The following is a 15,386-nucleotide window of genomic DNA, read 5'->3' on the forward strand; positions in this document are numbered from 1 at the left end:
CTGCCACAGGTACAACGTGGAGAGGTGGCCAGTGTCCCTGGTGCTGCCCTGCAGTGTTCCCTGGGGTTTGACCTCAGAAGGAAAAACCATCCATGGGCTGATGGGGAGAGCTGAGGGCCTCTATGGCCAGGGTGGATGTATTTACATTGCTAGACTTAAGCCATGGCTTAAATCAGTAAGGCTTGGTTTAAATCATTGATTTTAATCCTGTTTTCCCCTGTTGGTTTACCCTGAAGGAGAATTTCATTGTCACTGGTCAGTAGCAGTGAAACATCTGCATCTGCAGCACAGTGAGCTTCATATCAAACCTTGTGCTGTATTTTTATGCCACAGTCTGTAAAGAATATCCATATCGTTTAAAATCTATTTTTCAGACTCCCACTTTTGCATTTTATGCCAAAATGGCAATAACCCAAAGTTATTCTAAAAAGAAACATTTTAATTTATTTTTTTTAGCCCATGTCTTGAACCAGGCTGTGTTGGGCTGGAATTGTACCTGAGTGACCCAAGAGCAGAAGTGTTTGTTCTTGTTGGTTAAACTGCTCATGTTGGACTCCTAAGAGACTCTCTTGTCAAGTTGTGCCTTGAAGAATAATTGCTTAATAGAATTGTTTTAGTTACCAAATATAACCAACTGTTTGTGCACAGAGAGTGTTTTCAGTCCTCTGTAACTTATAGTAGCTCTCCTCTTGGCTGGTTGGTTGGAGGAAGAAAACACAGATTTTGGTTCACTTAAAAACACGTTTTTTCTGAAATTTAGTGCCATTCACTGAGCCACTGACTGTCACCAGTGCTGTTATCTGTCCTTTAAAACTTGTGCAGCAAACATGAACTACCCAATGGCTTTTAAATTAAATTTGAACAGTTCCTAGGTAGAGTTTCTGAACATGAACAGAGCTGTTGACTTTCAAGAATTTTTTTTTAGTGTAAATTATTTTAATCCACCCTGTCCATGGTTCAGTGAGAGAGGGATCTCTGTTAGATGGCAGAACTGAAGCTGTGTTCCTGAACCCTCTGCATGAAACCAGGATCAGCAGTGATTCCCCACTAATGAAAAATTAGCCAGTGGTTCTTTGCTGTCCTGCTGGGGTGGCAGCAGTCCCTGCTGCACTAAACCTTCTAAAAGGTCAAAGCACCCACATTCAGCTCTTTCTTCTACTTCTGGCCTTTCATTTAATAAATCCCACTTCCATTCTCCATAATACAGCAATGATGAACTGCCTGTGTCTGCTCTGGGCTGCTTGAACAATAAATGTTATGTAAATGTGGGTGCAGGGGCTGCGCCAGGAGCCAGGGAACTTTTTGGAAGGCATGATCCTGATTTCGTGCAGATGTGTAGGGGGGAAGTCAGATACAAATATAGACTTTATAAGCTGCTTTAATTTAACCCAGGCTATTTTTCCATGTGGAAGTGGCTCCTGAAGCACGTCTTGGGGCCAGTGCAGCTGCCCAAGTAGGCATCTCTGCTTCTCTGGATTTGCTGGCTGCTAGTAAAAACCTTTTGAAGCTCTGATTTCAGCTTTGCAAAGCAATTCTGTGAGGGCAATGCTGTAATTACTTTGATTTATTCTTTTCAAATTCTAGTGGAAAAAAAAAAAATCTGGGCTGCATTCTTAGAGCTCTGAGTGGAGCAGTGCATTTCAGTGCACTAACAGGAATGCAGCTTTCCCTGCCTGGGCTGGTGGATTTTCCTTTTCCTCAATCTCTTTTGGTGCTAACAGCTGCATTCATGGAACAAGCATGTGCAAAAGCTATCCTGTGTATAAATTCAACACTTCTTCTATTGCACTTGATTGGGATGAAGATGCTCTTTAAAACAAAACACCTTTTTTTTTTCCACTCTCCTAAATCAATGCTGAATCTTAAAATGGGAGAAACTTTCTGGCCCCCTGTGAAAAGCAGGAATTTTCTCCCAGCTCTCAGCTGCAGCATGGCTCCTTAGAAGTGCTAAACGAGTTATTCCTGCTTCCCTGCTGGAACAGCCACTGATCCTGATAGTATCAGCACTCCTGCAAAACTCCTGCCAGCACTTTGGGGTGAGAGGAGGGAGGGAAGGGGAGGGAAGGGAAGGTGGCTCTCCCTGAGCAGTGCCTCTGCTTGTTGTGGAGCCTCTGCTCAGCTGAGAGCCACAGCACTGCGTCTTGGGCCTGGCTTTGGGATTAGCTGGTTTCCATGACCAAGGGGAAGCCTTTCTGCAAGCCAAGGAGCTTCCTCCTGGAGTTATTTGGGCTCCATTTAAAAGCTGGTGGTTTTGTCAGTCCTGTCCTGACCTGTCTCAAAGTAAGTTCAGCAGACTTTCCCAGGTAATTGTGCTGGGAGATACACTCAGCTGCAGTATTTCCTAGCCATGGGAGCACATAGCTGCCAACAGCTGTCTGCCTCTTGTCCTGAACTGTTGAACTCACAGGGAGCTGTGTCATCACTTCTGTGGGACCACAGATGAGCAGCAAGGTCTGGTGAAGGTGATTGTGTTGGTGATTATAAAGGTGTGCACACCTCTGCAGCCCCATGCCCAGGGGAAGGTACCTTGCACTTTCTCGTGCTAGAGTGCAGATATGTGTAGGAGCCTTTTGGATGAAACAGAAATTAGTTTAAATCTGGAGAGGACTGCTCCTCTCAGCTTTGAAATGCCTTTTGCTTGGTTACTTTGTGATGAGATCAGTTCTCAGAGGATGAGCTAGTGCATCACCCCAAGGATAACAGATCTACCAATGTCCAAGTCTCTTTAGTGGCAAGGAATTAGCACTGACCTGCCTCTGAACAGCTCAGGACCCCCCCCTCAGTATCTTCAGTTTTATTTCTTTTTCTGGCTGTGTCTATTTTCTCTAGTTATGGAAATCAGGAGAAACATGGAGGTGTGTGAGCTGTGCCTCAACTACTCACTAGTGGTTGCCCTTAATGTACTTTCCCCCCAGATAAAGGAGAGGGTGCTCTGCATTGCATTTCCATTGTGGGGCTGGCAGCAGCTCACAGAGAATAGTTAAAACACTCCCAGTTGTAGCCTGCCTTCTCCTGCAGTAACTGGTTCATGTGTTTGTACCTTAGATACTCTGGTTTGGGAGACAAGTGTGTGTTTTTGGAGCAGGCTGCAGGGATATTTGTGTTCTCTTTTTATGAGTGCATCCCTGCCTTGTGTGGCAGAATCCTGGATGTGCACACCATTAGCCTGCTCCTGGCAGGGCCCCTGGGACTGTTCCAGCTGGAGGTGTCCTGCTGACTAGCAGGAAGGATTGTGCAGTTCAAACATGACAGCAGTGGTTCTTTCCTCAGGGGAAGAAGTCAAACCAAGCCTGGAGCTGGAAGCACTTAAAAGAGCCAGTTCTGAAGGCATGAGCAATCCAGGCAGATCAGGAACTCATGATAAATATGACGTGAGAGCTTGGAGCCTTGCAGCCCATTCTTATGAAAAAGATCTTCCTTTTTGGACACAAAAGATTCTCTCCCATATCCCAGTGCTGTTGCCAAGTTCTATTTTCTCAATATAAAGAGAAAACAGAATGAAAATAGGTCAGTCTGGCTCTGCAATCCTTGCCCTTTCCGGGGCTGTGCTGTTTGTGTTGCCGATGTGCAAATGGATTTATTGAAAAAATAAACCCCATTTCCTTGTTTGTTTTGCAATGCCCACTACACTCATCCCAAACCTCCTCCCACAGTTTCCTGAGCTGATGGGGGACATGACCCTGCAATGATTCTCTGCTCTGCCTGGTGTGGAAGTTGGAGGAGTTGGGTCCCAAAATGAAATCCAAATCAGCACACGGCTGTTTTCATTCAAGCTTGCGTAGGAGACAGAGGCACTCAGATATCCCTTTGGTTATTTAATAGCCTCTGTCTGCTCAGGGCCTTTGAAAGGTGCTCTTGCTGCTTTTGGCTGTGGTGATTAATATGAATTCTTTGTGCAGAGGTTTCTTCTGTGTGAAGAAATCAGAGGCGAGTGCTGGGTTTTGCTAGGAACAAGCCTTTGTGGCTTTGATCCAGGCACACACCAGTCCCCAGGGGAACACTGGAGTGTGCAGAGTTCACAGGCTGAAGAGCCAAATTCTGTAGATTGCAGCAAGCAGACAAACCCTCTGTCTGTCTTAAGAGTTGTGGCCTTTGTGCCTCTGTGTGTAGCTGTTGTGTGAGCTCTGAAGCCTGGCTGGAGCTGGGAGGGTGGTGCTCCCAGCAGCTGCAGACAGAGCTCTGCAGGGGCTGGGGGGGGATGTGGGCACTGGGGTTTCAGCTGCGTGGGGAGGGGTTTGTCTTTGCCTGGCTTGGAGTGGAGACTCAGTCCTGAAGGAGGCAGGAGGGGAGGAGAAGACTCTCAGAGAGTGCAATGCCATAGCACCTGGTTAACCTCCAGACTCCTTGTGGGAGCCTCTGTGGGGTGGATCTTGTCTAATTCTGTAGTTTGGTAGTGTTTCTTTTATCAGTAAAAATCTCTTAGAGTTGAAACATTTGTTCAGCTTCTCTCTTCCCCAAAAGCTGACCTGTGGGATCCTCCTCAAAATGAAAGGGGAATGAGCAGGTGGGAGAGAGAGCAGGAGAGGTGCTTGTTCCACATCACCTCCTGTCCCCTTTGAACACCAGCAGAGCTTGACTGACTCCTTCCTCATCATCTGTAAGAGGACATGGAGCTTGCCAGGCAGTCACAGCCTGTGACAGTGACAGAATTGTTTCCTGAGCACCCTCTGGAGCTCTCCTGGTCCTTGGTTCACTGCAGATTGCCATGAAACACGTCCCTGATAAGAAAGAGAATTCTTGTTTTGTCTACAGGCCCTTCAAAGCACAGGTTCTCTCAGCCATTTCTAGTCAAAAGTCTTCCCTAGGGGCAACATTGCTCCATGCATCCTGCTTTTCCTGAGGAATGGGGTCTGGACAGTGCTCTATGTAAGTCAGGCAGCCTGGCAGGGATCCTTGTGTGGCACTTCTCAGTCAGGGGTCCCAGTGGGAGGAACAGGAGCTGCCCTTTGACTGCCCAGGACAGCCCCAGTGCCAGGCACAGCTGAATGGGAACACAGCAGTGGAGAAATCTGCAGGAGCTGGGACTGGTGCCCTGCTGAGAACTTCCCCAGGCACAGACCAGGGATGAGGGAAGGGGGAAACACCCCAGTGAGCATGTAGCAACAGAAGTTTAATTCTGCTTAGCCAAACTCTAGCATGGCACTTTTGACTAGGGAGCTGCTTAGGGTCTGCAGGTGCCACAGACTGAGTTTCTCCTTGCAGGCAGTGGGTGCTTCTCAGCTGACAGAGGAAAAGTGAGACTGGGGAATAGTTTGTTCCAGTTCTCTCAGAAATCACTGGGATACAGTCACAGGCCTTTCATCTGCTGGTTCTCTGATACACAGCTGGCTTTGGAGGGTTTGACACCAGGGAAGAAGGAGTCAGTGCAGAGTGTAGTTTGCTTTTTGTGAGTAAAGGTGTGTCACAGAGCTCACAGGAGGAGATGGGCTGCATGAACCCTGAGGTCAGAGCTGGGGGCTGCAGCCAGCAGTGGGGTATCTCGGGCTGCTTGGGATTCTCGTGTTGTCAGGGGTACCTGAGCAAACAAACAGGTTTAAAGTAATGTGACCGAGGATTTCTGTGTGCTCCTGACCTTATAGGACAGACCCCCCTCACTTCTCCACTGTCCTGAGCTGCCAGTGGTCACAAGGTGGTTTTGTCCTCCTCTGGATGGAGGCCTGGCCCAGTGCAGTCTGAGCAACAGCAGCCCAAACATTCAGCTTTCATACTTCCTGCAGAGAGAGGCAGCGTGCTGCTTCTCTGCTGTCCTTTATTCTTTGATACGTGTTCTTTTTTTCTGTAACACATCTGCACAGCTCTGCAGAGCTTCCCTGCTGTTGTTTGCTGTGAGCTCCCAGCAGCACAGGCAGGGAATAGCTGACTGTGAATACAGCAGATGCCAACCAGAGGGGCAGGGGATGGGTAGAGGCCCCTTAGACCCTGATATGCAGGACATCTGCTTTGAAACAGCTTGTCTAGTTTCCCTCCTGTGTAGCACAGGGAGTGTTGTCTTGTGCAGAGAACCTTTGCATCCCATTGGAACCTTTGCATCTCAAAGGGTGATCCGTTTCTGTGAGGCAGTCAGGGACCATCAGACTTGCAGGGAATTCACCAGCCCACTGGCTGCTGGCTGGAGGTGCTCAGAGTTATCCGGGTGTTCAGATCCAAGTCTGATGTGTTTTGGCAATGGGAGCCAGGCACTCACACAGTCTGAGGCATAAAGCTCACTTGGGGAAGACTCCTTAATAATTTTGTCCTACTCTTCAGCTCAGAAAATCTGTGTGCCTGGTTTATTTCTTTTCCCAGGGACATTGAGAGCAGTGAGTCAATGTGAGTATTATTCTGCCCTGTCCTCCTTGGAAGTGTGTTATTTGTTTTTCTGTTGCAGCCTAGTTTGGGTTTCTGATGCTGTAAATGCAGGTCCTGCAGCATTCCTGGCACTCAGCAGCATCATGTTTACACCCCTTTCCCACCTCCACTCTCTCCCCTGCACTTTATTTCCAGTAAGTTCCTGACTTGCTGTCACCTTAGATAAGTCACTCTTCCATCTCCTGCTTTCCCAGCTGTGGAGGGAGAATTGTGCCTCTCTGCAGAGCTGGGAAGCTTTGAGAGCACCACAAAAAGGAGCTAGATACGGGCTTGCTCTATTCATTGTGCTTGACAACTCAGTAAATAAAACTTCACTCAATTGCTCGCTCTGTAATTCACATATAAAAGACCTGTCACTCTGATCTCCCCCTCACCATGCTTGAAATGCAAAGGATGGAGTGAGACCTTCTAGTAAAGCAGCACAATTTCAGCACAGTGCAGAATGGGCTCTGAGGGTATTGTCATAAATAACTTAATGCCTTGGCAGGAAGAGCAGAGTGCACATGGGGAACCTGCCCTTTGTCACAACCTTCCAGCATTTAACATGGATCTTGTGGCACTTGACCTTCTGGATCCTCAGAGGGTGCAGGAACTGTTGGAGCTTTCCAGAGAAAGGCAGAGGATTTTCTTGTGGGGCTGGAGCCTGTCTTGTCACAGTGCTGAGGGAGGATGTTGCTGCAGTGTCTCTTGGGCAGGAGATCTCTCACCTTCTCTCCACTTTGTCAGTGTGCTCTGAGCACAGAGTTGGTCATTTGACAAGAAAGGTTTTGGTGGTAAAGGCAGCTTCAGCTGTTCCCACCCTGCTTTGGGGTTCACTGCCTCCTCTCCTGTGCCAGAACAGGGAGAGGCTGTGCACATCCAGCTCAAGACATCACCCTCCAGGAAGGGGGAGTGGGCAGGGAAATGTCTCCTGGGGAGGACAGCACCAGGTGGGCTCAGGGTGCAGAAGATGGTGGATGGCAGCTGTGGTCCCATTCCAGATGTTATTCCAGCCTGGCAGTGCTGGTGTTTCAGTGACAAGCTTTGAGACAGTGGAAGAATTGTGACTCTTCTCTGGGTGGCTGGGATGGAGGATGGTTGGTGTCTCTCAGGTGGTGTTGGTAGCCCTGCAACACCCCTGGGGAAGCACAGGAGGGAGTGAGGAGTGGATTGAAGGCTTAGCAGGATTGTGGAAGCCAAGCAGCATTTCTCACTGTGGAGCTGTCCCATGTAGGCACTGGAGAGCTTTCAGCACCCTGCTGGGTTGTCTATTCCCTGTGTTAGGTCATAGCTTGTTCTTCCTGGGTTTCCTGCAGAAATTGGGACTGTGCTGGGCTTCAAGCCAGCTTAAAGCTAGGCCATGGATTTAGGGAGCAGGCCTTTGCCAAGCTGCTGCACCCCCTGGACTCAGCACCCAGGCAGGTCAGTATGGACACGATCAGACCTTGCCTGTCTGCGCTGCTTTCTCTTTCCTGTGCTCACCTTCTTGCTTTGACCTTTCCCTCCCCTCTTTGTGTCCCCACTGAATGGCTGCCAGCCCCTGCCAGCTCTGCCCTTAGAGCTGCCACTTGTGATTCCTGAGAGGCCGACGGGCGGGAGTGAGCGAGAGCCGGGCAGGGAGCAGTCCTTGGTCACACGGAGTTTTCTTTTCCCCTTCCCTCAGATACAGCACAAAGAATCCCTCTCTGCAGTCTGAGACAGTTCACTACAAGAGAGGGGTAAGCCAGCAATTCTCCCTGCCTTCCTTCAAGATTGATTTCTCAGAGTGGAAGGATGATGAGGTAAGTGTCTTCTCAGTGTCCCCTTCTTTCCACACCCTGTTGTCCCCAAAGCACTGGTCTCTGTTTGGTGCTGTGAAGTTGTGGCTGGGGGACACTTTCTCCCAGCTCCTCCAGTGTGTTTTGTGGGTACTGCCCTGGGAGGAGCAGAATGGGAACTTGGCAGGCAGATCAGGCCAACTTGGAGGAAATCCAGAGAAGTGACTTTTGATATCAGTGATCAGCTGATTTCAGAAGGAGGCTGCAGAGATTGCCACTGGAGCTTTTCCTGGAAAACCTGCTTTGCTTGGCCTTCCCCTCCCTGCCAGCCAAAGAGCTTGTGGGATCAAATGTCTGTCATGATCTCTGTTTTTGTGGGTTTTAGTTGTAAGATTTTGGGGTTTTTTGGGTGGTCCTCTAGAACAGTGGTTTCCAGAGTGAGGTGCATGCAATAAAATTCATTGGGGTGTGGCAAGGACTTCAAAACTACATGTATATAACTCACAGATGATAAGCACACATATCTTGGGAATATGTGCTCAAAACACATTACTGATGGGATGAATAGTCAGAATAGTGTGGAGACCACTGCTCTGGTAGAGTCCTGTTCTGTTAAAGGGCCACATCCTGCGCTATTGTCTGTAGCACTACAGTGTTATGAAGGGATATCCTCCTTCTGGGGCAGATTTACACTGGTGCATCAATGCTGAATAAGGGAATGTTTTCCTCTTCTTAATTTAACCCATAACTGCAAATGGACCAGGGCTTGGTTTTAATTAAGATTTGTGGCTTTTCTGCATAGTAAGATTTGTGAAGTCCTGTTGATTTTGGTATCTTTGGTATCTGCAAAATTCCAACATGGGCAGTAAGCCTCTCATTTCTGAGCCTTAAGACTTTCACCCAAAGGCTTCCCCTGCCCATGGCATAGGGAAGGAAAGCCTTGGTCTTTCCCCTGCTCTATGCAGAATTGTGGTAAGAGATTTCAAAGGCAGAGTAGTTGTTTCTGTAGCTATTGCTAATATATTTGTTCCTCTCCCAGGAAATGCACACTGATAATGGTGTTCATTTCCTGACCCAGGCCTGTGCAAGTGTATTGTGTATGTGAACCTTGGTAGATAACTCTACCTATTAAAAAAAAAGAAGAAGAAAAAAAGGGGAAAAAAGGAAAAAAAAAAGTAATGTTTCATGTATTTGAAAGATTGAATAGCTATTGTCCTGAAGTTACAGTTACAGCTATAATCAGTCCCGTGCCTTAACAAATGCCGTGGTGGTTACCAAGAGCCTGCAGAGTCTGGTCTCCTGATGTCTTGGCTTCTCTGCCAATAGATGATTTCACAAGTTCAGCCTACAAAAGCCTGGAAGAGCTGCTTTTCAATCCCTTCTGTTGTCTGAGAGAGCTCAGTTCCCTTTCTTCTTAAAGAATTGAGAAGCTTAATTTTTACTTTTGTTCTTGTCAGCAAGGTTTTAACTCAAGTACTAAAGTCACATCCCTTTGACAGCTTAAAAGAAAAATGAGTTTCCAGCTCTCTTTACTTGTTCTGCTGCATCCTCGGTTTCCTTTTTATTTCATTGGTGTTACTGGGAGCTGGAAAAAATGTGGAACAAGCACTGTGAATCCAAAGAGTTTCCCCTCCCATGTCAGCTCTGTGTTACATATTGGTCCTTGTCCTAAATCTTCCCAACTGGCCACCAAAATGCAGCACTTTTATCTGAGACAGCTGGCAGTGTCTTAGCTGTGTGCAATTGACATTTCAGATTTCTTTCCAGCTTTGTTATTGGTGTTGTTCAAAACCCCCAGATTTATTTCATATTTTTGCTTAGTGTAATACTTGGATATGACGTCGATCTTGGCTGGGGAAGAAGGGAGACTGATGTTATGTTGGGTTGTTCTGTGAAAAGCTTTATAAAAGTTTATTTTATCTTCCTCATTTACTGATTTGCTTGGAAATTGTAGAGTATGGCTTGTGTTGAGTGAGTTGTGTTCAGGGCCCTAAAAATGAATGTGAAATGGTGCCTTAAAGAGGCCTTTTGTTCAGGAACACTGGAATTTATATGGTAAAGCAACCTCAGTGCTGTGATGTGATTTTCCCTTCAAATGGTTTCTCTTTTGAGGAGCTGGAGCAAATCAGGCTGCAGATGATGTTGGGGCTGTGGCAAAATGATGGAAACCCCAAAGCACTGTCTGAACTGCTGCAGCACCTGGAACTGGGTCTCAGTTTTCATGGAGAAACTGAAAACAGATTACCTGGAGCATCAGGGTGAAATGACATCTTTTTTTCAGTCTTGGCAAGAGATGAGACAAAACCATCCAAGTTGGTAATTAACAAAAGCAACAGAAATCCAGTCCCTGAGCCACTTCCTTTCCTGGCTTAGGACAGTGTTTGTAAGGTTGCCTTTTCCTTGTATTTCTAAGATGACACAGAGCTTTTGATGTGCTTTAATGAAGTGTAGGGCAAAGGGAGAAACTGAGTCTGTTTCCCTTGCACTCAAATTCTCACTCTCACCAATTAGAAACTCAAGGACCTGTATTTCATGACATGCCAAGAGATGAAAATCAGTCCTGTGTTTCCTTAAAGTGTTGTGTGATCTTGAAGTTTTGCAGATTTTGCTCTTATGTCTTCAGGAACTTCATAGCAGAGCCAGGGTCTCTTTGTGGTGTTGGGAGCACAATGTGCTGCTGTGCTGAGGCCAATGTATCCTGTTGTATGGAGGCAAAATTGTGGCACTGGATATATTTTAAGAAACTTGTCCTACTACAAATCACTCAGAAGACTTTTAGAATCCATGAATTAATGAGAATTAAATACCATTTGGAATTCCAAGTGAGATCCTTTGCCTTGCTTTGCTGGTGCTTAGTGCCACGTCAGTGTGTGTATGTTGGAGTTGACTCCCTTTTAGAATTGGTGCCTGGAATTTTAAATCCTCCTGTATTGATGTAGGATGGTTCCCATCTGAGGACTAATGTGCTCTGACTTCATGATTTCAGAAGGCTGAAGAAAAGCTTTATTAAGCTATACTATACTATATTACACTACATACATAATATTCAATGTTCAATATCAAACTATACTAAAGAAAAACCTGTGACCCCTTACAGACAGTCACAGCTTTGACCTAATTGGTCACTCAATCTAAACAACCATCACCAGTGTCCAATTAAGAAATCTTTCTTTGGTAAACAATCTTCACGACACATTCTACATGTGCTGAAGAACAGATGCAGCAAGTAGAGATAAGAATTGTTTTTCTTCCTCTCTGAGTTTTCTCACTGCTTTCCCCAGGAAAAACCCTGGGGAAGTTGTGCCTGCTGCTCTCTGTGAAAAGAGCTGCAGCCACACTCCTGCTCTGTCATGTCTTTTTGAGGCCAGGAGCTGGGGGTGTGTCAGAAGGGCCCTTCACTGAGCTGACATGATCTCAGTGGTGTCTTCAGGCAGGTCTGCTGTGAATTGTGTAACCTCAGCTCATTTCTTTCCCCCAGCTGAACTTTGACTTGGACCGTGGTGTGTTCCCTGTGGTCATCAGAGCAGTGGTGGATGAAGGGGATGGTAAGAGTTGATGTTCTGTTCCCATGGTCTTCTCCTGGCTCTCTCTGAGCTTCTGTGACCCCTTTCAGGACTGGCCTCCTTGGGGAGCCTTTCCAGAATAAAAATATTTTGGGACTTCACTGTAACTTCCCTTTGTTAAAAGGGCCAAGCTAACCACATAAAAACCATACTTTTAAAAATGGCCTTCATTTTTTAACAGGAAAAAATGGCCAGGTATTTAGTGTTGGAATAGTGTTCAGGAGAGCTCCTGGCTCTGCCACCAGTGCCAGGCACACAAATTAGAGCAAAGGACATCCTTGCTTGTTGGGTTGTGCTTTTGCAGTTTATAGGTCAAGAAGGGTGGAGCCTGGTCTTTTCTCCCTCTTGGAGGGGTCAGTTGTCTTCCTAAAAACCTGGAAATGGCCAGAGGAAAGGAAATGGCTTTAAAATACTCAGGTCACTCTTGAGCCAAATGCAGCTTCATTCAGCAGTTTGAAATTACGCTTTTTCTGAGGATGTTGAATGGTTTTAATAAAAGAGCATAACCTTTCAGGAGAAATAATTGTTGGTTAAAATTTAAAAATAATTCATAACTAATCATAATTTGTAATTATGATTAATTGATGATTTTTTTTAAAGCACACTGCTCTTTTGGAGAGGGTAGTCCAGTGAATATTAGACTGTTATTTTTAGATTATTATTCACCATACATGGTATTTCCCTTAGGGGAATTGTGCTTTTGGGCTCATCTGGAGTGTCAGCAATGAACAGGGCACAAGGAAGTCACATTTTCTTTGAAAATGGGGGCTTTTATGGTCAGCAGGACCACTTCTGTAACCTTTTGTACAAAATTTAAGATAATTAGAAAAGAAAAAAAAGTCCATTGTTGATCACATTGTTCGGGTCAGTCACTTGCTCAGTTTCTTATGTTGTAAATGTGAAAAAGCTCAAAAACTCATTACATTGTTTTACAGTCTTCCAAGCAGACAGAAATAGAACTGAATTAGCCAATTTAAAGTGTGACTAACAAAGCACAGTGCAACATAAAGGAAATTACTTCCAAAGTGCATCTATTTTTAGTGATTTCAGGCACCGTTAGTAAAATCGACATATATGTGGATTTCTTGACCATAAATATAAAACAGCTTCCTCTGTTTATGGAACTTCTGGCAAGGTGTTTATACTCTCTAATGTTGGGCTTGTCTAGAAGGATCAAAAATAGAACAGGAGGCAGTATGGGAAGCATACATTTATGCACATACCATGCCCAGCCTTAGCCAATAATCTACTCCCATCTATTTTAATAACCTAGAAAACCAACTGCTTTTAAATCCCCTCTTGGAAAGAATATCAGCACAAAAATGTGTGACATTTGAGCAAGATTTGAGGAAATGGTGTATTTTGGTTCTTTTTTTAACTGATGGGACTAGAGAAGGAGCTGGTGTGGTGTGTTTGGAGCACCTGGAAAATGACAGCTGTTAAATAAGGTTGAATGGTAAATTAAAATAGCAGTCAGGGAGGTGCTGGTTTGGACTGAACTCTGCCATGGCTTGCAGTGAGAGCCCTGCCAGTGGGATTGTTCCCAGGGAGAGGCACAGAACAGGAAGGAAAGGTGCTGCACAGAGCAGGTCATACCACTCTGAGCTGTTACCTCTTCCTTGGCCATTCACACTGAGGGAAGGGACCTGAATTTTCTTTACTCTGAGCATTTTGTTTACTTTGTTTACACAGAGCAGCCTTGCTCTTGGCTGGCAGTGAGAGGAGCAAGCAGATGTATTCCCAGTTTTACCCCCCTTTCCTGCATTGTGTTGTGTCCCCGATTCCCCCCAAATTGCCATGACCAACCTCAGTTACCCAGCAGATCTGCAGACAAATCTCCCCAGTCTTCATACAGCTGTTTCCAAACATGGTCTGAATTGTTCCTCTGTTGTCTGTGCTGTTCTGGGAGCTCACAGGAAGCTGTGGAGCTCCTTTCCCTTTTAGACAGAGCAGGAGTTGCTTCCTTGAGCTGCACTTTCCAGGCAGAGCTCTCCTCCTGTGCTGAGCACAGCCCTCATCACTCCAAGCAGCAGGAGAGCTTCCATGCCTTCCTTCCCTCTGTGACTCCTTCACAAGCTCTGTCTCCCACTTCCATATGAGGAGTCTGAACAGGATTCAGGAAAAGGATCCAACCAGCTGGAGCTGAACAGAAGCTCAGAGTCAGAGAGAGAGAGGCTGGGATTGTACCTCACCTCCTCTTCTCTCTGTTGCTGAAGTAGCCAGGAGTGCAGTACTGCAACCTCTGACAGCCCCTTCCCATTGCTGTGGGATTAAAAAGGAACCCTCAAGTTGGGAAGAGGGAAAATGTTTGTCTTTGGGGAAAGCTGGACAGAGATGTTTCAGTGTCTGGAGTCAATATGAGAAATAAATGTTTTATAAGCATGTCTGACTAGACTGAAATAAAATGATAAATAACAGGGCTGGAAGTGCTGCCAATTGCTGTTAAACCAGATAGATCTGTGATAAATTCAGGTAATTAAGCCCAGGAATTTCAGGGGACAGGAGAATCCCTCTGAGTGCTTTGTTTTACTGTCCCTTTCCAACCCTCTGCTAACAAAGTGGGATAGTTTGGAGCACCCAGGACAATGAAGGCATGGTTGTGTAGGGCCCACCACAGAGCCCAGCAGGGTTTTGTTCTTGCTCTGTTCTGAACCAACCTGATGACAAGATAAGAGAAGTTCTAAATGCAGGAGAAGGTGAAAGTAGAACAAATGGCAGCTCAGAAGTTTTAAGTGGACTAAAATTCAGCTCAGGATACTTTTATGCTGGTGCTGCTTGAGAGGTTTAACCAGTTTTGCCCTTTCTCTTTTTGCAGTGGTGGTTGAGGTCACTGGTCATGCCCACGTTCTTCTGGCTGCATTTGAAAAGGTAAATGAGGGTTTTTTTCATCCCTCTGTCCCTGTTCTTGTGTATGTAAACATTTCCACGGGTCATTAGTTTGTGTTTATATAACACTTGGCACAGCGGAGTCCTGGCCTGTGCCTGGGGTTCCTGGCTGCTGCTGTGGTACAAGGAATCATTTGCAGCAGCTCCTGTGCAGCCTGTAATGATAATTTGTACCTGAGCTGGTCACTCAGGGAATGGCAGGGCTGTTTCCTGTGTTCCCATGCAGGGGGGAAGGTGTTTGCCATGGCTGCTGCCATGCAGTTTTCCAGGGCTCCGTGATTTTTGCAGAACTGGATCTGCTGTGTCCAGACCCTATTGCACTATTGTTAGGTCTGAGTTTACACCCAGGACCAAGGATTGGGGTATATCCTGTGTAAGGGCTGAGTTCCACTGCTTGTGGGTGGGGTGTTTGGTGTAACCAAGCCCTGCCTAGATGGTAAGGCCAAGCTGTGTGCACAGGCTTTGATAACAAACTCTTCCCTTGGTAACTGGACCCTGAAAACAGTTGCAATATCCATAACTGGACCTAACCCTGTGTGTCTGGTGGTGGTAACACTGCAGACACATTTTCTGGGCAGGTGATACTTGCAGTGACATGCTGAGGTGAGGCAAGAGCTGCTGGAGCAGAGCTGGAAATGTAGAGGGGAGCAGCATCAGTGCTGTGCTATTGGAAATTCCCCACTTCCCAGCTGGCAGGTGGCTGACTTGTGTATCTCAGTGTGCCTGGTCCCTGCCAGGTCCTAATTCTGTTCCTCTGAGGTGGATAATGTGGATGGTGACAAGCTGAGTCAGAGGGCATGGCAAGCACAGTCAGTCCTAAGGAAGCATATGGCTGGGAGATGCTCTAAGTGTT

General features: G+C 46.3%; 1 protein-coding gene across 2 annotated transcripts in view; it reads left to right on the forward strand.

Annotated features, from left to right (window-relative positions):
• MGRN1 (mahogunin ring finger 1) overlaps nucleotides 1–15,386 on the forward strand; it is a 42,384-nt gene that overhangs the window by 10,982 nt on the left and 16,016 nt on the right. For both annotated transcript variants that reach the window (XM_005425211.2, XM_031060483.1), the window contains exons 4-6: nucleotides 7,991–8,108; nucleotides 11,563–11,629; nucleotides 14,463–14,515. In XM_005425211.2, the coding sequence (XP_005425268.1) occupies nucleotides 7,991–8,108; nucleotides 11,563–11,629; nucleotides 14,463–14,515 (238 nt within the window). The remainder of the gene's footprint in view (nucleotides 1–7,990; nucleotides 8,109–11,562; nucleotides 11,630–14,462; nucleotides 14,516–15,386) is intronic.

Source organism: Geospiza fortis, unplaced genomic scaffold (genome assembly GCF_000277835.1).
Source record: "Geospiza fortis unplaced genomic scaffold, GeoFor_1.0 scaffold114, whole genome shotgun sequence".
Classification (NCBI taxonomy): domain Eukaryota; kingdom Metazoa; phylum Chordata; class Aves; order Passeriformes; family Thraupidae; genus Geospiza; species Geospiza fortis.